The sequence below is a fragment of the Crocodylus porosus genome, unplaced genomic scaffold, assembly GCF_001723895.1.
Source record: "Crocodylus porosus isolate Cpor-Errol unplaced genomic scaffold, CroPor_comp1, whole genome shotgun sequence".
NCBI classification, from domain to species: Eukaryota; Metazoa; Chordata; order Crocodylia; family Crocodylidae; genus Crocodylus; species Crocodylus porosus.
The window spans coordinates 6,074,737-6,096,440 of record NW_017728913.1 but is presented as its reverse complement, the minus strand read 5'-3'; the positions used below and the strand labels follow the sequence as shown (position 1 = coordinate 6,096,440).

Genomic DNA, 21,704 nt, shown 5'->3' with positions numbered 1-21,704 from the left:
AGGTGGTTCAAGCACCTACATTGAACACCTTCAAGAGTAAATTGGATGCTTATCTTGCTGGGATCCTATGACCCCAGCTGGCTTCCTGCCCTTTGGGCAAGGGGGTGGACTCAATGATCTTCTGAGGTCCTTTCCAGCCCTGATGTCTATGAAATCTTTGTCAGGGCAACGCTTTTTTTGGCCCCATCTGTTTCTGCAGAACCTTTTTAAAAATGAAAACCTTAGAGTCTATGCCTTTCAGTTTTAGAGTAAAATCTAATATGACCCTGATGAAATGTCACCTGAATGTGTCTTATACTGGAGAAGTGTTAACTACCAAATCAGCTCAACACATTTAAAATACTCAAGCTGAACAACAACTTCAGGGGTCAACAGATAACTGTATCAGTGCTGTTCATTTTAGTAAAAAGATTATTTCTGTGTAGTTAAATCTCCCCTTCATTTGTGTTGACCCCTTTATCATTAAAAGCCAAGAAAAAAAATTTGAACACAACCTTACCATGGCTCAAGTCTTAAAACTTAATGAAGCTAGAAGAAAGCAACAGGAAGAACACCATCGCATACTCTAAAACAGAAAGTATTAATCTGCCTCATTTTAGGCTACATCCTTGTTCTGATTTAAAAACAAAATGCATCTTTGAACAGGGATTTTTTAAACACGTTCTCCAAATAAATTCATTTCCAAGTCAGGCTGGTGGTATAAGGGTGAACCACCCCCCCAAATAATATTATTTTAGGTGACTATTTATTTACAAGAACTAATTTGCAGCTTTTGTCAGAACTCTAAATTTTAACTATCCAATGTTGCTCTTTAGAAGCTTGTTCAGGATACAAAATGTTGTCACTCTGCTTTTATTTTCACAGACGCAGCTCACCATTTCCCACCTTTTAACACACACATCTGGAAAAATTATTTCCAGAAGTGTGTTAGGTTTAGAGTTGTTACAGCACAGGTGAGTAAAACCAGGGGCTTTTAAAATAATGGCACTCGTGGTTTCACTTGTTTGAATAATGGCTTAGATTGCAGCATACTTTGGTTTGCTGTACAGATGACCAAGTTGCTTTGGGTGGGGATGCTTTACAGATTATTTTTGTCAATGCTTTCTATGTATTGTCCTTTAATACCTTGCTGGGAAAAGCTAGATAACATTATTCTCTTACCTGTTTGCGACAGTGGTTTTGGATGGAATACCATCAAAGACAATGACACGGTCAGCCAAATAGGTAGCCATGATGAAGTCATGCTCTACCACAAAAGCAGTCTTTTTAGCGTGGAGGACAAAACTGAAAACAGAATAAAGTATTTGAGATACATGAATATCTCCCAAACGAAGAAAGAAAAAAAAAAAAAAAAAGAAAAAAAGGCTATTGACAGTCTCAAAGACTCTCTCCATTCACACTTTACCGTTTGACAACTCTAGCTGCCATCAGACGCTGTTCAGAGTCCAAATAAGCTGAAGGTTCATCAATTAAGTAGACATCAGCAGGCTTACCGAGACAGAGAGCCAATGCAACACGCTGCAACTCACCACCAGACAATGTCTGCACCTATTAGGAGAAATGATATTTAACAATATTTATTTGAGGTATTAGTAAGAATCATAAAACAATAGTATTAAAATACCATTTCAGGATTAATACCTCTTGATCAATAATGTTTTCGATCTGAAGAGGTTTCATCACATCTGTTACAAACTGTGGATGTGTGTAGGCATCTCGAATCTTCTCATGAAGTAGCTGACGGACACTTCCCTGTTCAAACAGAAAAACTGCTACATCAGTAATTTATAATTGTAATGCAAAAAAAGAAAATAAGGTATTAAGAACAGCTAGTAATTCCAAGACTCCAATAATTTTCTCTGTATCTTGTTATGTGGGAATATGATATATAGGTACAGTTTATCTACAACAAAAAAACCCTAGAGGCTTACTGTGGACTTTGGACTGATTTTCTGTGGCTTGTAACTGACATTTAGGACTGGAACTTCTCCTATAAAGGCATAATAAAGTAGTCAAAAAAACAGTATCCATCAAAATCAACATTTTCAAAACATGTTTAACACATTAAGCATTACCTCCTTCATCAGGTGTAAGCCTTCCTGCAAGCATTCTGATGAATGTTGTTTTGCCAGTTCCTAAAAGCAAGAGGTCACATTACATAAATAACTTTAGATTCTGGACTAATGTAAAAGTCTGGGGCACATATACATGTGACAGACCTCTGTTCTGACATGTGCTAATTAGCATGCATTGAAGCAGACTCTATTAATCCAGTCTGCTGGAGCATGTCAATTAGTGTGCTCCAGCAGCCTCCACGTCACATGTATTCAGTGTTCCCGCATTTCAAAATGGTGGTGGGGTGCTTTAACTAAAGCTCATTGAACGAGCCTTAGTTAAAGCACTCCCACTGCCCCTTTGAAGTGCGGGGATGCTGAATACATGTGATGCTGTGGGCCCTTTAATTAGAGTGGCTCTTAAAGCGCTCCCTCAACCCCCATCCTGAAGCGTGTGTATAGATGCCTCTGGTGATCAGTTAATACTTTTAACGGTAACATAACTATTTAAGTAAAGAGCACAAATTTCTGAAAAACAGAATTCTAAGTGCTTTGTATTTTATTCAGCAAGCACTGAGTCACTTGTCTGCGGACTGTTACATTGTGCTAGCCCTTCATTATTTTCAATTTTTAAAATTCCAGTGAAGAATACAACGCTTTCACAAGGTCACTTTGCCATGTAAGTAACTGTTATAATTCCTACATGAGGACACAGAAAGATTGCAAAACAAGGTATTAATTCACTATTCAATCTATGATCTGCTAATTAAACTCCCCCCACAATACTATGGATCATTTTAGAAAGAATTCAAGGCAATAAAACTTAGCACTCACACCACCATTTTCCTTGTATACAGTTCATTTTGATGACTCCCATTTTTAAAATTCTTTATAAAAAAAGTTCACTTCGTCTTACTGTGACCAGCTAATAGGTCTATATTCAAGGCTGTGATAAAACATACTAAATCGGTTAAAGAAAGACAATTTTGTAACTAGAAACTTCAAAATTTAGTTGTATTTTTTCCCCTCCCAGAGTGAATTTTTCAGGCTAGTACTGCTCAGAACCCCTTTAACTAAAAAACTTATTTAAATAAACATACAATTTCTGCTGGTTTGCCTAATGCACAGGAGAGTTTAGGATCTGATCCTGCAAGATTCTGAGTTCCTTCAGCCCCCACTACCAGTTGAAGCTGACGGTGTCAGGAACCTCATTTTGTCAAGTAACAGGTCAATTCTCATCTTAGAACCCTTCCTTCCATACCCCAAGGTAGCCTTTGTAATCCCATCTAATATACCAGATTAATTTTCAAAGAGGATACTCACCATTTTCTCCTAGCATCACCATGATTTCAGAGTCAGTGAATTCTCCAGCAACTATGGAAAGTTCAAACTCTCCCATCTTTTTTTTCATTCCTGGGTATTTATACATGCACATCTTCTTAACTTCTTCTTCATTAGCTGTCTCAGCTACTTTAAAAACCAAAGAGGCATCTCGAAATCTTAGATTTTCTGTTGGAACGTAACCATCCAAGAAAATGTTTATGCCTATACGAGAAAAGTGAACTATGTTAGTGAGAGTGGGTATAAAAGACTAAAAGTGCACAGATACTTAATACTTTATTATCAATATGAAATAAACCAAAAGGTGGATGATAAACAAGACTCCCAGGACTCCCAAGTCTTACAGGACATTGTTGCATAATGTGAAATCTAACAAGCCACATGTTTGAGGGGGACTAGGCCTTATGCACCCAGCTAGATAGAAGCATCTTTTTATAATCTTTATTAGAATAATCTGAGAATACATTCTGAAAATGTATAACAATTGCCATTTCTCTTCACTTAGTAGGATTTAAATACAAAAGAAAGGGAAACTTTTTAGAATAGTGTCACTGACTAGGAGAAAGCAAACTGTTGTGGAATAACAGTAAAAGGGCATAAATAACTGGCGGATGAATTCTTGAGAGAAAAAGAGTAAGATGGATACTATCCAAGGCTTCTAAACCATACAATAATTGAACTCCATGCTCTATAGCAGGAATGGCCAACCTGTGGCGCACATGCCACAAATGGCATGGCACAGACAAGCACAGATGTTTGCTGCCCCAGGGACAAGTAGCAGCAGCACACCTTGTGCTGCTTTACCAGCAGCCTTATCTGGGGGTCTGTGGAGCTACAGCCATGGTGCTCTTGCAACTGGGAGCCTGGGTGGCAGCTGGAGTATGACTCTGCCAGCCAGGCTCCAGTTTTGGCTGCCACATGCACTACCCTGCTTTTTTTTGGTGTTTTTGTTTTAACTTCAGCATCTCCCAGGTTCAAAACCCCCCCTGCACTGCAAGGAAGCAGTGCGGGGAATACCTGCATGTGCAGTGTGTGGCACCAGAGATGGGTCTACTGCGCCACACAGCATAGGTCTGTGCTCATCTGAACATGGTATACATGGCAGGGAGGGGACCACTCGCCAAGTGGTAGAAAGGGCAGGAAGCAGAAAACAGCACCAGATGAGGCAGGAAGCAAAAAGAAGAAAGCAGAGTAGCAGACTGGGGAGGGGAAAGGGATTGGAGTCGTACTCAGGGAGGCTGCAGGACTAATTTGTGGCACGCCTGCCAGAAAGGTTGTCCTCCGTTGTTTAGGAGCTCCATAGTGTGAATATATTCCCCAACTTTGGAGCTCTATCTTTGCTGAAGTACTGGTGCTCTGCTCCCAAGGAAGCTGGCAGTCTTCAGTAAGCAACTGCCTCTTCTTGCATGAATGTCTCTCTTGCTCAAAACAGTATGTTTTTTTTACACATCTTCCTTTGTTCAAAGCCATAGTTTAGTGACTCTGAAGTACCCTCTTTAGTTGTTTTTGTATGAGAAGGGCACTGAACACTATTCCACTCTATGGTCAAGAGCTCTTACTGCTAACCTATTACACGATGGTGGCCATCTTTTACTACTACCTGCTTTACCTCATCTTTCAGGAACGTCTTAAAAGAAACAATCATTACAATGAGTAACAAAGGTATGACTTAGAACTAGGTCAGGGCTGCGAATTTGGGTTTCAATTAAGAGCAACGTGGGTCAGAAAGAGTTACCTTCTCTTACACTGAAGGGCATAGTGACGACACCATAAGCGCTTGGCACACCATACAGGCAGCAGATAAAGTCAGACAGATAATCTAATACACTTAGATCATGCTCGACAACAATAATATATCTGAAAAATGAAAGTAGTTAGGATACTTCAACAAAACTGAGAATATCTACATGGTTTTTCTTGTTTCAAGATAAAAATAGTTAACTATTATTACTAGTGTCTTACATATATTACTTTTATTTTTTGGAGAATTAGTGTGGAGTTTATTTTTATATTTATTAAACAAAGATAGAGTTCTAAGCAACTTACGTATTTTTCAACCTGTCCAAGAAACTTAGAAATTAAGCATGACAGCTCTGAAAGTTTACAATACCAGAAGAGAATTATAAATACTGGTAGTAGGGTGAAATTAAGACAGGAAAATCTAAGATACTAGCCAACTGCCCACCAAAAATGATGGCTGGGAGACAGGTGGGGACAGAGGCCTGTGTCTGGCGACGCCCCTGCCTTTGGGGCAGGGTCCGCTCCTCCTATCTCCTACTTCGTGGCGGAGCTGAGCCCCCCCTTCTCCCCAACCTCCCCACCACCATTTTGGGGCCAGGCCCTCCCCCACACTGCTGTTTCTGGGCTGGGTGCCTCCCCCTATACCATCCGCTTTGGGGTCAGGCTGTGCCCGGCGTGCCCCCCACTTCTTCCTGATGCCGTTCTGGGGTTGACGACAGGCCTGCCTCTCCACACCTTCCCCACTGCCATTTCAGGGCTGGGCTGGGCCACTCCACTCAATCCTCTGCTTTGGGGCCAGGCCAGGCATGCCCCCCCCCGCCTCCATTTTGGGGCTAGGCCCATTCCTGCCATTTCCCCCCACCACCATTGGTTCTGTTCTGCTGCTCCCCAACCCTTGCTGCCACAGCAGGCCAGCTTCTCTCCCTGCTTTGGGCCCGCTGCTCCCCTCCCCACCGCCATGGCAGCTTGGGCCCACTGTTCCCTCCCCTCCCCATCCCGCACTCCCCACCCCCGTTGAGAGGCAGTAATGCAGGAGAGAGAGACACACACAGAGACAGACAGAGAGGCAAGGCCAGCAGCACTAGCCTCAGCCCCCACTTCCAAATTCGCCACCAGTGCTGCTGCCCTCGCCCCTCCACCCCACCTGCCATTGGGCCCCAACCCTGCTCCCCTGCTGTTACCTCCAAGGTGCAAGGGTGGGCGGAGGCCTCCCACTCTGTTTGCTCTGTTGCCACCACCCTCCTGCTCCATCCCATGTCCCCACCATCATGGTAGTACTCTACCACCTTCTGTCCGAACACTGTATTTGCACTATGATTGGTTGTTTCCATCAGCCAATCAGAGTTCAAATAAAACATTATGGAAAGACAGACAATGGCTTTTATATTACTAGAATTACTAGGAAAAGTATTATCAACAGTGTGATCTATGGAATAGCTTCTAGAAGTCCTATTGCTCTAGGCATTTAAAACTAAATTAAATGATGCATGTTAGAAAAACATACTATAAGCAATAATCTACACTGGGAAGGAGATTGATGGGACAATTCTGCCACCAATGAACTGCAATCTCATGTTATGAGTATATTAAAAGTTTATTTACCTGTCTGGGTTTATCAGAGATCGAATAGTAATGGCAGCCTTCAGACGCTGTTTAACATCTAGATAGCTAGAAGGTTCATCAAACATGAAGCTACCCCAAAAGAGAGAGTAGAAAGTATTAATAAATATAAAAGTTTAACAGAGCAAACTTTTGCTGTCCATAACAGCCACCTGAAATTTAAGTGGTAAAAAAAATCACATTTCTCCACTCCAAATAATATTTTGGAGGGATAGTTTTTCTATGTACACGTACCTTAATTCTTCTGGCCACTATGTAAGGTTGCTAAATAGTTTAAGTTAAATATTCCTTTGCTAAAAATTCTGATAAAGTTATCCAAAGTTGACTACTTCTAACAATCTGTTTTGAATTACATGCACTAAAATCTAATTGAGTTTAAATTTAACAGCTTTGTGCATTCCAAAGTGAAAAAAAATACTAGTGTAAGGATTAGAATATGGAGGCTGCCACATGAAGCAGAGGCCTCTGGAATTTAGCCAGGGGATAAGAGAGTAAGGAAGAGCAGCAATTACCTTGGAAGATACCCACACACTAGTTGTGGGCTTGATATAACGTATCATTGAGAAAAATGTTTCTAATACTTCAAAAAATATCACCAGTGCCGTTTCCTCCTGCTCTCCTCCTTCCTCCCCCCTTAAACTATTGGCTCCCAATATTAATACTGAATTATAAGACCAGAACCTGAGACAGTTTCCTGGGAATGAAGATGCAATAGAAAAATCAAACATACATGTCAGCCTTCTGAATACAAACAACAGCACAAGCAAATCTCTGAAGTTCTCCTCCTGAAAGGTCCTCAACATTCCTTTCTTTTAGATGGGTTAAATCTGCAAAGATGTGTTACGTACAAATTAAAAGCTATAATAAGCATCCAACTTGGAGATGAAATTTATTGTGAAAAATCTCCTCATACATAATATGTATTTACTACATGGGGATCACAGTACTGCCAGAAAAAGCAAGCTATATTAGCAGCAACATTAAGTGACAAGGATTTTTTTGGTGGTATCCTTTATTGGATGAGCTGTGTAATTGGGAAAAATAGTAGACAAAGTTTTATGGCTACAAAATCACAACAATCCTGGCTGAAAAGTAGAGTTTCCACTTTGCAAGGTCTTTTTTAGAGGGGTGGAAGGGGATGGTTATTTGGATTAAAAGATCTTTTCCAAATAATCCAGAAGCTTCCCAGACCCTACAGCTGCTCAGTGAAACTGCTGTTCTTGCCAGTTTTCCTGCTGTTCTAGCAGGGAAGAGAACAAGGCAGCTCATTTCATTAAGTTGCTGTAAGGAACTCCCAGGACCTCTGCCTCCAGCGCAGACCTGAAAGGACTCACTCTCTTTGCTTTGGCAGAATCCACAAACATTCTGGCATCAAGGAACTGCCATTTTCGATTAAGATGATTCACTGGAAATTTTCTAACCAGCTCTGTGCATCATCCCAGGCAAATTCACCACAGCACAGCTATACGTGTGTGCGTACACACACACACACACACAAACACACACACACACACACACTTCCATACAAAAAGCATTTGAAAGTTGAGGATTTTTAAACTCTGGTAATATTTTTTAGTTCCAGTGGAAGACAGAGGGTGCTAAAATATGGTCAGATTTGATTAGAAACACAGAGCAGATGTAAATTTAAATTAAACAAAGTTAAACTTTTTATAACTTCCTAGCTTTCAACACAAATGCATTAAAACATGGGAAGACACGGACTGAAGACTGCCAATGCCACTGTATTAGTGTTCATGCTAACGTAGTAATGCTCGTGATTGGAATTTTTCGAGTAATGCAAATTACTCAAGACTTTTTTTTAAGTGACTTCCTGAGCAATAGGAAGTTACTTACCAAGCTGCTGGCACACAACAGTCTGTGTCTCAGTTTCATCCTTTCTGTCCAAAATAGACCCCACTGTTCCCTGCCATGATAAATGTAAGAATCAAAGCTGTTAACATTTAATGGTTTCAGATAACACTGGATAAAATTTCTCAGTAAAAATCTTTGTATTTTTATGAAATAATGAAGGGAGGCATGTCATGTTCTCCCTGCTAACTGAAGAAGTTTCTTACCTTTGCAGCCTTAGGGATCTGGTCCACATACTGAGGTTTAATGATGGCTTTGAGGTCATCTTCCAGGATTTTGGTAAAGTAATTTTGCAACTCAGATCCTCGAAAGTAAGTCAAGATTTCTTGCCAATCAGGTGGATCCTATAGAGAAATCAGATATTTAACCATTTTACCATGCAATAATATGTGTATTTCTAAAAGCAAATCACAATACTCATATTTGAAGGATATCAACACGATACAACTGGACTTGATACATGCAGTAACAACAAAACAAATGGCAAAAAGCAACTACTTAGTTACTATGCTTTCTTTCCAATAGACATAAAAAAAACTAGGTTAGTACAAGGATCTCTATTACTTTTATCTTTCAGGTGTATTACATCCCTAACTTCTGGCACCTGAAACACACAGTATCTTTAGAAATAGTCAAAAGAATGCAAGTAGTATTCTATCACTTGCTTTAATAAATCAGTATCTGAAAAAACCCCCACACTGGAATAGGCAATTCTATTAATTGATTGCTTCCACAAAATAAGAATTGAACACTATCTGGCTCAGCCAACCCTAACATAAAAGCTTGCCTCATAAAATAGCACTTGCAGAAAAGAGACAAGAACAACTGGTCTACTTCTGTGTCCAAATAGACATTTGTCAGGCATAAAGCAAGAGACAAAAGTTTGGAAATAAAAGGAAGAAAACACCAGGAGGAGGGGGAGATTATGAAATTAAAAAAAACACAAAACAACCTTCTAGAGTAGAGAGGGACTGAGATTTAAGACTCTCCTGGTCTCATTTTAGGTAATATGCAACTCTGTATTGTGCTTAAATACCAAATTATAGGTACATTGTAATATTTACAAAACATTAAACTAAACGTGGGGCTTATGGGTTTAGATCACAGGTGTTCAACACCTGGCCTGTGGATCAGATCTGGTCCCTGCAGTGTCATCTGGCCTCCAGGGCTCCCCATGGGTCTGAATAATTTGCTGGGGAGGGGAGGAAGGGGGAAGTATGAGGGAAGTGGCTGTACTGCTTCCCTGCTGCCAAATTTTCAGACCAATGGGGAGCCCCATGAGCCAGACAGCAAGGTCCCGTTCGCAGCAGGGTGGCTTGGGGCTTTAGAGGTACAGCACCAGGACTCAATCCCAGCCATGGAGAGCTGATCCACATGCACTGGACCCGGATGGTATGGGACCAGATGCAGCCAGTGGATTGGCTCTGTGCCACTCATTTGGCTTGTGAGGCCAAAACATTGAGCAGCATTGTTTTAGGTGAGTTGCCTGTTTGTGAGGAAGACAGATTAAAAACCTGTGAATCCTGGGAAAGAACTAAAGTCCAAACAAAAGAATGATCATTTTACTTATTCTAGAAAACAGTTATTACAAATAAAAAAAACAAACAAACACACATGCTAAAAATGTGCAGGAAACTTGTGAATACATTAACTATTCTGCTGGATAGAGAACTGCATATTTATTTTTTTTTGTAACCTGCTTTGATTCTTGTGTTATAAACAAATTGTTATTAAGTTTCTTTCAACTGAAGTAGAAAATGTTAAAGTTTGACCATTTTTCTCTTTCATGGGAGAGGGGGAAAAATTGGGCCTACAATTTCAACTGGATCTGTTTAGCGTAAAAAGGCAGTTGTCACATCCTACCTGAACTTTGATAGTGGTCAGGAAAATCAGTATCTTACATAAGAATGATATTTGTTAGATCCTGAACTTGTATAGTGTTGATTTTACTTGTCTATTATCTCTAATTATTTTCACTTCCAAAAGACAAAAAGCCTAGGCAGAGAAAGAGCTCCATGCATGCACTTCACTTTCTTGTTTTACAATTTTATTGATATCCAAAGTAGCAGCAGCCTCAGATGAAGAGTGGCAGCCCTTAAGCTGTACAGATGAATGTCTGAAAAGGGATACTACCAAGTTTAGTAGTATCTAGACCACCTAGAAGCATGAGAGAGTTCAGCATCATCAGAACTTATTTTTTAAAGTTTCAATGTAGGAAACTCCATCAGCTCTTGGTTATCCTGGGAAGTCTATGTGAGCACTAGAAACGTATACTTGGAAAGTGAAGGTCAACAGAATGTCTTGAATTATTCCCCAAATGTCCCCATCATTCTGAAGAGCCAGAAGTGGAAATTACAATTAAAAGTGATTAGTAAAAGAGTGTAGGTGTCATTCAACAAACACTTCATATGAAGTGTTCCATTGCCTAGCTTAGCAGCAATTCTATGATTCTAAATTATATGAAACCTTAATGGAAACATGAAAGCTGGAGAAAAAACCCAGCAATATGAAAAAGCCCACAAAACACTCTTCGGGAACAAAAAGAGAAACATAAATTTAATAGGAACCAGATTTCCAATCTCAAACTTTCTGTGAGTTCTATTTTATCTGTCTTAACAGATTAATTTTGCAAAAAAAATAAATAAATAAAAACATAACTTAGTTAAAAGTGTGTATGTTTAGATGACGTAGAAGGACTTTGGCTGTTAAGAGTTTGAGTATCTTTGCAAGATCACCTTCACAAGAGTAAAAATTCAAAGTGGAAAAAAAATCTATCAATAAAAACATGATCTTCAATTTTCTACCAATACATACATCGTATTTTCCAAGGTTTGGCTTCTGTTTTCCTGCTAAAATTTTCAAGGCAGTTGATTTTCCAATACCATTGGTTCCAACTAATCCCAGTACTTCACCTGGACGGGGAATAGGCAACCTGTAAATATTCAATGTAAAACCAGGTGAATGCAACAAGATATTGATACCACCAAAGTTAAAACTTGCTGATTGATTTAACTCATCTCATGGCATTTCCTTATCAATAAACACTTCACATTAAATCAAAGAAAATAATACACAAGCTACAAATTGGTGCAGGGAGTGGGGGTGGGCACGACTGGACATTAAAAACTATTAACTACAAATTTCAACTGCTAAATTTACTTCTCCTCTTCTTTCAAAGAAAATCATTTTGAAGTGATACAATGTACTCCAGGGGTCGGCAACCCCTGGCACATGTGCTGAACATGGCACGTGAGGTGATTTTGCTCGGCATGCCACAGCCAACCCCGGCTCTGGGTAGCTGCTGCCAGCGATTGAGCCTGGGCTGCTCCCAGCAGGGCTTGCAGCATCCCAGCTGCCTGCTGGGAGCAGCCTGGGCTCCCAGCTGGCAGCAGCTACCCAGAGCTGGGGCCTCCTGTAGTCGGGAGGCTGCAAACAGCTGTGCCAGGCTCCAGAGCCCCAGCATCAGCTCTGTATTGGTGCGCACATGCATGCCTTGAAGCAGGCAGTGGAGGGAGCGGCCTGGGGCAGCACAACCCTGATCTCTTCCCCGCTCCCGGCACACAGCTGGTGACTGGGCTCCGGAGCCTGGCGCAGCTGTTTGTAGCCAGCTTGGGGTCTGGGCAGCTGCAGCAAGCAGCAGGTAGGCTGCAAACAGCTGTGTTGGGCTCCACAGCTCCGGCATCAGCTCCATGCTGGCGGCCACTGCATGGCTGTTGTGAGGGTAAGTTCACTGATGTCTGCAAGAAGCTGATGTCCTGTGGTGGGGAGTAAAAGAAACATATTCACTAGCAGAATGCCCCAAACCTAGAAGTGCCTATATTAGTCCTAGGTATATTTTATTTACAATGTTTTACATTGACCCTCCTGCACTCAGAGCTGGCAAATAAGAAGCCAAAAGACAAACTCAAGACTTAGGTCACAGACTTATTTAGATTACTGCAAAAGAAGTTCAGGATGACATTCTTTTGAAAACTGAACCATCAGGTAAGCTAATAACTTAAAGCCTTAATACAACAGTAAAGACAGGCTGCAGATAAAAAAAAGAATCTTAAATATGTAGCTTGTGCCGAGGTATGGATATCAAAGACTACATCACCCCATTTCCACTAAATGTGGACTGATATATCCAGGTGCTTATGTGCATTGGATGTTCATTTAAAATTGGCAACTGTAAAAAGTTTACTTAGGGAGGCAGGAGCAATGATGGCGGCAAACAACAGACAAACAAAAAATCCACATGTACCTGTGAAGTTTGAAGGCATTGGCACAATATCGGTGTGTTGTTTCTTTCTCCAGGTTGCTAGGTAAGTTAACAATTGACAAAGCTCCAAAAGGACATTTCTGCAAGTTAAAAACAAACACTTTATTCCAATAGAACACACCTGTCCTTTTGAAAATGAGTTCTATACTTTTTCTTTCAAAATTAAGTATCTGACAATCTAAAAACTGATTCTATATTTTAAGGTAGAGTACATTACACTAATTCTTATCTCTGCTTTTAAACTGTTTCTTATTAAAGGATGTATTTTTAAAGGAGCTTAAAAAACGCTTTTTACCTTAATGCAGATACCACAACCAATACAAAGTGTTTCAGAAATCCATGCTATTTTACTCTGTGCTGTGACTTCTATGCATAGTTTCCCTGTTAAAAAAAACAAATAAACTAAATAAACAATGTTAATACAAGACTCAATGTAGATAAATCAGGTTTCCTGGTGACGGCATTATCACTGAAAACTGTGCAGATATCTTGCAGCAATTGATATTTCTTAGCATGATTACTAAACACAATTTGCATTTTAAATGATACTTGGCCTCTCTCAATTCCCTAATTTATAAAGAGACAGCCATTCTCTAATAGAAATTTCTAAGGGAAACATAAGGGAAACACACATGTTATTTATCTCTCTCCATTATTTTAAAATGCTTCAATGTATTTCTTACCCATTCGAACCACAGGACAGCTCTTTTTGCATTCCTGGCGGCATTTCTTTGGCTTACATTTGTCATGGTTGACAATAGCTATTCTTGTTAACTTGTCAGCCATAATGCACAATTTAAGTTTTTAAATATTCCAATTAGTGATTTCAGGGAAGAGGAAGCAGATGGTTCAAGGTCTAAAAAGAGAGAGAAAAAAAAAAAACAGTCATTACCATTAGTATGGAAGACTGCATCAAACCAAAATTACTAACAAAAATTCACAGATATCCAAATGAACCTACTCTCAACTGTTTCTACAGTCCACTGAACAAATTGAAGGAAAAAAAACTATGGCAGTATTAATATAGTAATATTGCAGAATAACTTCACATACACACATTTCCATTTCGTAACCATTTTCTCCATTATAAACTAAAGCCAGTAAGAAATCTTCAAGTGCACACTTTTTAGTGCGCCTCTATCTACAAGTATAACTTATTAAGGGATGGGAATCTGTATTGCTGTCAGCATAACATTCACTTCCACATGGTAGTTCGCACCTTATCCATTCTAGAGTATACTTGTTTAAGCTTGCAAGAATGCATTAAAGTCCAACTATGAATATAATTCTGACAATTACTATGATAGCATGAACCTTTTGTGATCCACAGATTTGATCCTACTGTTTGTCAGAATATCCATGTATGCTACTGTGCATTTCATCAACAGTCAAAGGAAAATTGTGGAGAGCAAGACAGAGCGAGCATGTGCACGATCAGTTACGTGAACATCAAAGTCAGCTTGATGCTTTGATTTTAAGAGTTGAAATGATATCTGAATTATAGCAGCTACATTGACATACTGTATTTTCTATGCTGTTAGTGACCCAATGACCTCTCTCTAACAGGTGGTAGGTAGTGTTGGAACCATCAAAAGCTGGGAAGGAGCCACAAACTTCGTATTGTACTAGAGATAGGAAATCAACTACAGTAAAACAAATAAGAATCCTAAATCTGGGTAAGTAAAAGAGGAATAGCTTTTACACGTTTTTTTCAAACAGGCTTGCAATTTGTCTACAAATATATTCTGATAACAGTATGAGATTTAAAGTAGTCTTGGACTTATCCCTTCATCGATAAGACGCTTGACCTCATCTTTAAGGACTTCTACTACCTTCCAACTGAAATATGTAATAAGGCTGAATTATGTGGTCATCAATATTTTATAAGATGTTACTAGCAGAAGAAGACAGAGTGGAGTAATGGCAGTCATGATTACTTGCTGGGATTAAGAGTATAAATACCACTCTTTTAAATGGTATTAGTGCTTGAAAAAAGGCTTTAATATTTTTAAAGTAGGTCAAATTTTGGGTCTATACTGCATGTCTATCTTTCTTCAGGTGAAAATATAGAAGTATTTCCAGTTACAGTGTAATATTGCTGAGTATCAAGGATAAAGTGGTTTTGGCTCTGCAGAGAAATGAGTAAGTCGAAGCCATTTCAAAATGCTGATTCAATAGTCATACTCCAATAATTTTAGAGAGGCCAGTAAGAATTTGTAATGCATTATCAGTTTTTCAAAATCTTAGTACCACAAACTGTTGAAATAGTATTCAAACAAAACATTAGCAGAGTCCCCCAGCCCAAGAGGAAGATGTCGCTAATTCATATTAAAGAAATATAGTCTAATATAATACTCTAGAATTATAATACTATAGGGTAATATAGTATATCACCCTACAAACCTATCTTAGGGAATTCTCAGACCACACCATGGGAGGATTTAAACTACTTATAGCCATTATACGCAGAGAAGATCTGATCTACTGAAACATGGGGTAACATGCATATGGTGCACATTAAATTCATAAGTGAGTATGGAGAAGGACAAGGTTTTGTGGGGACTACATATGGAAGATATTGTATAGAACGTTCTGTGTCCCATATTCTGAAGGGGTGGGGGGAGGGAGGGAAGACACCTTTAGTTTCTAGGGGGTCTGTGACCATAGCCTCTACAGGTGGCAATATTTTCTGGAAAGGAGCCAAACGACCAGTTCAGGTTACAGGCAGATGGGCATTATAATCTGGTTGCTGCCCAGCTGCAGCACAGCTAAAGCTCCACTCTGCTGAAGCCCATGGTACTGTGCCACATAGGCAGAACTCCCAATCCGCCAGACCCCAGGCATCAGACTGTGGCACAGCACAGAGCATAGAGGGCCCCTGTATCCCAAAGGCACAGCTCTGCAGGCCCCAAGTGCTTGACAAACCCTTCTCTAAGCAGTAGCAGGGGAAAAAATAAGGATGGTGCTGGTACCTTGAAGTAATTCTAGATCTCAAGCTCTTTGGTTAAGGTAGTTTGGAGCTGGTTTTTCCAAATAGTAGACAACATTCTTTCCAATGCTTAACCTTAACTTTTTAAAATGAAAGCTCTAATGATATTGTTGTCTATAGCAACTTCTGTTTCAGTTTGACAGCTTTAGATAACTAAACTAGTGGGACCCAACCTTTTTGGCAGCTGTGTCACAAATTAGCCCCATACCCTTCTCGAGTGCCATTCAAATTCCCTTCACCTCCTGATGTGATGCTATGCTTCTTACCCTATACTTCCTGTCTGACCATTGCTCTGTTTACTGCTTACTTGCCCTGTCTGCCGTTGTGCTCCCTGTCTCCTACCTAGTTCACCACATGTCACACACACAAGCTGTCCACGACACCTGTGGCATGAACGCCATCAACTGACCACACCCCTGCACTAAGCAATACTTCATACACCAAACTTAGAAGGGGGTATATATAAACTACACGTAACTTAATTTGGTGGGCAAGGTTGTTTGAGTAGATGTGGTATCTTTTATTTGTCCAACAGAGTAGGTGGGGAAAAACTTTTTTGGCAAACTTTCAGGTGCAGTCACCCTTCTTCAGGCACAGGGAGTCTCTGCTTAATCTGGCTGCATTTGACTGGAAAGTCCAAAGTATCTTGAATAAAGGTTGGTTAGTCTCAAAGACAAACTCTGGAGTTTTCAGTCAACTGAACAGTTAAGCATACTGCATGAAATTGCTATTAAGTATATAATCTGTACTTATTGTGAACTTTGGCAAACCAGAATGTATAAGCATCTACTTATTTGGAATTGCTCTTTTCTGTTGGTTTGGAAAACGGAAAGCAATTTTATTTAAACTGCATTAACCACACAACCATTAAATAAATTACATTTAAGAGATCCTCAAGGAAGTTTATCCATAGACTGAAGTGGTGAGGGAAGAGCTAAATGACCGAAAAATAAAAAACTTCTGTCGCCAGCCACAGTTAACTCCTGACAACACTATTCATTTCAAGTCAAAAGCTTTTCACTTCCTCTAATAACTAATCTACCCTAACATGATCACTAAAACACATGCCTAAAACTGTGGAATGGAAAGTGCTTGTGGCTAGTCATATCTGAACAATGCTCATGAGCCACCGATGTAACTTCTTTTCCTTAAATCATGGACAAAAACCCCCATTTTTCTTAAAACCGAATTATAAGCAAACTACAGTACCCTACCAAAGTTTATGCAAGATAGTATAGTTCAGTGGTGGGGGTACTACTATCTAAAAAGCTTGCAGTTGGATACACCTAGAGTTGTTACAGATGCACAAAACAGATATGACCAACCGCAGTTGATTGCATTGAATGTCTTATAGAAAAGTTTTAACAAGGCTTAACAGAATGCAGTTAATATTTATTACAAATGGACAGGATATGCACTTGGTGGAGACTGAAAACTGCACGAAGACAGGACTACGCAATTATGCAATAAGAAAAGGACAGACCTATCAGAGCTGATCATATTGTGTTTACTTTACAAAAAACAAATATTTACTAAGTAGAAAGTGGATGAAGTGTTCATTACTAAGTGTGCACCGATGAAGATTTTTTCAGCTGATACTGATGGCCAATTATTGACCAACTATATCAGCTGATACCAATCTGACTGGCGATATGCAGCCTAGCAGCTTGGAGACCAGCATCAGGCTGGTAAGTCTGTTGGGGGGAATGACTGGGGGGAGGGAAGAGGCATGGGGGGGCAGGTCAATATCCCTGCAGTGAGCGTGGGAGTGGGGCTGGGGTTAGCGTTGCACAGCTGGAGTGGGGCAGGGCATAGGATGAAGCCATGGCTCATTTGAGGGGGGAGTGGGGAAGGAAGGCAATTTCTGCTGCTGCGCGTAACCCTGGAGGAGGCACGTGACCCCCAGATCTGTGTGCAGGGCGAGGGCAGGCTGCTGCTGCACTTTTAAGGTTGGGGTTGCACCAGACTCTTCCTAGCGAGCTGTGTGCAGGGCGGGCTGCAGTGTTACTCGGAAGGGAGGCTGCAAGGGGGGGGCTACAGAGAATTTTGGGAAAGCAGCCCCCTCCGTAATGCCCCCTTCCCAGCACTGCTACCACCTGCCCTGTACACAGCCTGGGTCCAGCCCCCCATTGGGAAGAAGCCGGTGTAGCCCTGTCTCTGAGTGCGCAGCGGCAGCCTGCCCTCACTCCACACGCAGATCCGGAGAGCACATACCACCGCCCCATGCCTCCCCCGGTGGTGTGTGCAGCGATGGGAGTGGCCCCCTCCTCCTTCCCCCTGGATGAGCCGTGGCTCTGTCTCATTCCCCACCCTGGCTGCGCAGTGCCTGCCATAGCCCCACTCCCTCCCTCACCACGGGAGCCTCCATCTGCTCCCCCCAACCCCTTTACCCCCATGGACTTACTGGCCAGATGCTGCTCTCCAAGCTGCTGGGCTGTACTCCTGGCTGCATGTACACTGCAGCTGCATGCATGCATGCTGCATTTATCAGTGACATTATTGGCCTCATCAGCCAAGAAAAGCCAACCGCTGATAATGTCAATTTTCCTTTTATCAGTGCTGATACAATATGGACCGATGTATCGATGTATCTCTATTCAATACATCAGCTGCAAAATGTAAAAAGATTCTAAATATACTTCAGTCTTTAAAAGGAGGAAATTAGTAGCCTTCAAGAAGCATGCCTCAACTATTAAATGTATCAACAAAACTCATTAACCCTATATCCATACAAGGCCAGAGAGACCATTTTTCAAAGCACAATACCTGACAAAATAATTTATAAACTAAAAAGAACAGCATAAATGGTTAATTTTTGAAGAAGGAACATCTCCATGTTCAAAAAAGCCAGACTAGAAGAACTGTTACATGCTAAAAGTTAAGTATGGAACAAACACAAACTAATGATTGCTCTGTAGAGCTTTTGTACTCTTTTAACTATATCTGTTTAGAAACTGATATAGCTACAGCTGTGTGTTCTAAAAAACTGTATTTCGGTAAATCCAAAGTTGCATTACTGGGTTTAATTGCAAGAAACTACTCACCCATTCTATACATATAACAGAAAATGGTAAAGGGTGAACAAACATCTCTGGCTATTGGAAAGCAGCATATTGCAAAACAATGTATAGAAACAGGACTGTGGAAGCATGCATTTAATTTGCAAGAAACTATATTAATGTCCATTCATGCAGCCATATAATATACACTTAACCCTGAATACTTCCTTAGAATGGGTAACGGGGAAGGGAAGATGCACATTAAAACTACTGAAAACAAGTGTACGGAGCAGGAAGAAGTCAACTCCTCTTGACTAAGAGCCTGAAGAACAAGGATAGTACATATACAATTAGGACTTGGAAAAATATCTTGCTTACATGTCAGAGGATTACATTTATTGCCAAAGATGAATTGCTCACAAATACTAGAGCCCATTTCCCTCACTGATAAAAATGTTGCTGTGCTGTGCCCTATTCAAGGTGATGCTCCCACAGGGTGCTTGGTGGGGCGTCCATTTTCCATGCCAGCCTCTGCCTAGCAAGAATCTTTTAAAATTTGTTGCAAGAGGCCTTGTCTTCTCCTAGGGGGAAAAATCATGTTAGCTAACACATGCTGAATTATTAAAAGGCAAAATCCTAGGAAAAAGAGAGGTCATTTGATAGTTTTCACATTATTTGACCTGTCCTATAGAGTTGGTCCAATAAAAGATAACACCAACCCCCCCCCCCCCACACACAAACTTTTAGCAAATTAGGGAAGTGTTTCACATGCCTGGCTAGTGCACACACAAATGCCTTCCCTGGTTACATTTTACTTTGTGATTCTCATCACATTAGGGAGGGGAATTAAAAACCCATCATTTCCCTTGGCAAGGCTTTACCCATTTAAAAGATTTTTCCTCTCTACCTCTTCACTGATAGGAGACTGATGCATGCAGTTGTCTCAGCTTTAAAACTGGGGTTTGACCTCTGGCCCATGGACCAGATCTCCTCTGTGGAACTGTGTCACCTGCTCCAAGGTTATCCCCATGGGGTTGGAAATTTGGCAGCAGGGGAGTAGTGGCAGTATTAATTGCTGCTCCCCCTGCTACTAGATGCCCAAACCCTCCAGGGTGAAGGACATAGCCCTGAGTGCTAGATCACTGAACCACAACAGGATGTGCAGGATCCTACTGACAATCATACACAGGCAACTGTGTGCACTTGCACCCCCCTTTTAATTACTGCTCCACCCAAAATTTAAAACCACCTGCTTGGCAGAGGCAATGGCATTTCTAGTCGGGCAGTGCCCAGGGAGTCACTTGACTTCGTGGCTCATTATCATCTACCTGATCCCTTCTAAACTCTTTATGCTGCAGGTGTTAGCAACCATCTCCTTTTCAAAGATCTTGGCATCCCACCTCTCAAGCTCGCCTTTCTTTTGCTAGTTCTGCTGCCTGTTTGCTGCTCCTGGGCACAAAGCTCCTATTTCACAGCCTGTTTTTAACTCATCCCAATGGTGTTCTGTTTCTTTTTGCTCTTACGTTGAGGAGCCACAGCCCCAGGCTAGCAGGAATCATACAAAATGAGGGATGGAAGGGACCTCAGGTGGTCAAGCCCAACCCCTGCTCACAGCAGGACCACCCCCAACAATTCAGACTTGTAGTTCCATAGATGTTAGGGGTTGGAAGGGACCCAACAGATCATAAGGTCCAGCCCCACTACACCTGGACAGGAAAAACTGCTGGGATCAAGTGACCCCAGCAAGATGGGTGGTGTCAAGATGCTTTTTGAAGATTGCCACAGTGGGCAACCCGTACCATCTCTGGGGGAAGCCTACTCCAGACCCTTGGCACTCAGCTTGTAAATAAGTTTTTTCTTTACCTCACCTGGAACTGCAAGTCAATCATTTACCAAGTGGAACAAAGCAACATTATTAGGGGGAAAAAGCTGCCTTTTCTCAAAAGCAAGTAACCTTTTGCATCAAGCCAAAGAGGCAGGTGGAGGAACGCTAACTTCTCCCTGCCAAAAAACCCTAATAATGAAGAAAAAGAAAAAAAGACACGCATCCTTTTCCTTTTCAAAAATAAAAAAGTCTATCAGAATATCATTGGGTGAAGTCATTCCCGCGAAACCGATCTGCTCTGCAGGTTACTCTGCTCTCCGGCTGTGGGCTGCCCCAAGCCCTGGTGGTGCAGGGCCGCCACACATCGATTTGCTGTCACAACTATAAAACAGCAGAACCGGTGGGCTTTTTTTCACCGGAGAAAACCAGGGGCCGGGTCAGGCGCCGAGGAGGACACCCCTCGCCCTTCGCGCCCCCTTCCTTAAGCCCGAGGTCCGCCCCGCGGCTTCCCGCCTCCCCCCGGGGACCCAGCAGATGTCAGGCAGGGAGGGGGGGAGGGGAGGAGGGGAGCGCCCCCCCTCCCCTCGAATGCGATGGTTGCGTCAGCACGCCCCGGGGCGGTGATTAGCGGGGGGGGGGGACCCGGGCCTAACCGCCCCCGTCACTGTCGCGGCGCCGCTCCCTGCCCCGGGCTCATGCCCTCCCTCCGCTGTCCGCACTTACCGGGAGGGAGGGCGGGAGGCTGCGAGCCGGGCGCGGGGACGGGAGTGGCCTCGCCCCGTTCCTCGGCAGCAGACACGCGCGCAACGTGCTCCCGCCGCCACCCGGCCAAAATGGCCGCCACCCCCACTCACCATAGAGAAGGAAAGAAAGGGGGCAGGGAGTGGGAAGGAAAGGCCGCTCACCATAGAGGAGGTGCGGGAAAGAGCGACGCCTCGGGAAGGGGGAGGGGCTTAGGGAGATAAGGCGGTGTCGCGATTGCTGATGGACGCGTTTGGCCGTGGCG

At 41.9% G+C, this 21,704-nt stretch overlaps 2 protein-coding genes across 3 annotated transcripts in view; one reads left to right on the top strand and one right to left on the bottom strand.

Annotated features, from left to right (window-relative positions):
- Positions 1-1,155, top strand: part of OTUD4 (OTU deubiquitinase 4) — a 67,724-nt gene extending 66,569 nt beyond the window's left edge. The window contains exon 21 of the mRNA XM_019534421.1: positions 865-1,155. Coding sequence (XP_019389966.1) covers positions 865-957 — 93 coding nt within the window. The 3' untranslated portion in view covers positions 958-1,155. The remainder of the gene's footprint in view (positions 1-864) is intronic.
- The window catches only part of ABCE1 (ATP binding cassette subfamily E member 1), a 26,410-nt gene extending 4,721 nt beyond the window's left edge, over positions 1-21,689 (bottom strand). Inside the window, exons 1-16 of one of the 2 annotated variants that reach the window (XM_019534424.1) lie at positions 21,604-21,689; positions 13,569-13,741; positions 13,181-13,266; positions 12,868-12,965; positions 11,439-11,556; positions 8,831-8,968; positions 8,610-8,679; positions 7,486-7,582; positions 6,738-6,827; positions 5,131-5,252; positions 3,378-3,599; positions 2,076-2,135; positions 1,932-1,990; positions 1,642-1,752; positions 1,406-1,548; positions 1,162-1,284 (exon numbers count right to left, since the gene is read on the bottom strand). In XM_019534424.1, coding sequence (XP_019389969.1) covers positions 1,162-1,284; positions 1,406-1,548; positions 1,642-1,752; positions 1,932-1,990; positions 2,076-2,135; positions 3,378-3,599; positions 5,131-5,252; positions 6,738-6,827; positions 7,486-7,582; positions 8,610-8,679; positions 8,831-8,968; positions 11,439-11,556; positions 12,868-12,965; positions 13,181-13,266; positions 13,569-13,671 — 1,640 coding nt within the window. In that variant the 5' untranslated portion in view covers positions 13,672-13,741; positions 21,604-21,689. Of the gene's footprint in view, positions 1-1,161; positions 1,285-1,405; positions 1,549-1,641; positions 1,753-1,931; positions 1,991-2,075; positions 2,136-3,377; positions 3,600-5,130; positions 5,253-6,737; positions 6,828-7,485; positions 7,583-8,609; positions 8,680-8,830; positions 8,969-11,438; positions 11,557-12,867; positions 12,966-13,180; positions 13,267-13,568; positions 13,742-21,421; positions 21,547-21,603 lie in introns of those variants that run through there. The other variant, XM_019534423.1, reaches the window with a different exon arrangement.
- Between the last annotated feature and the right edge of the window lie 15 nt (positions 21,690-21,704).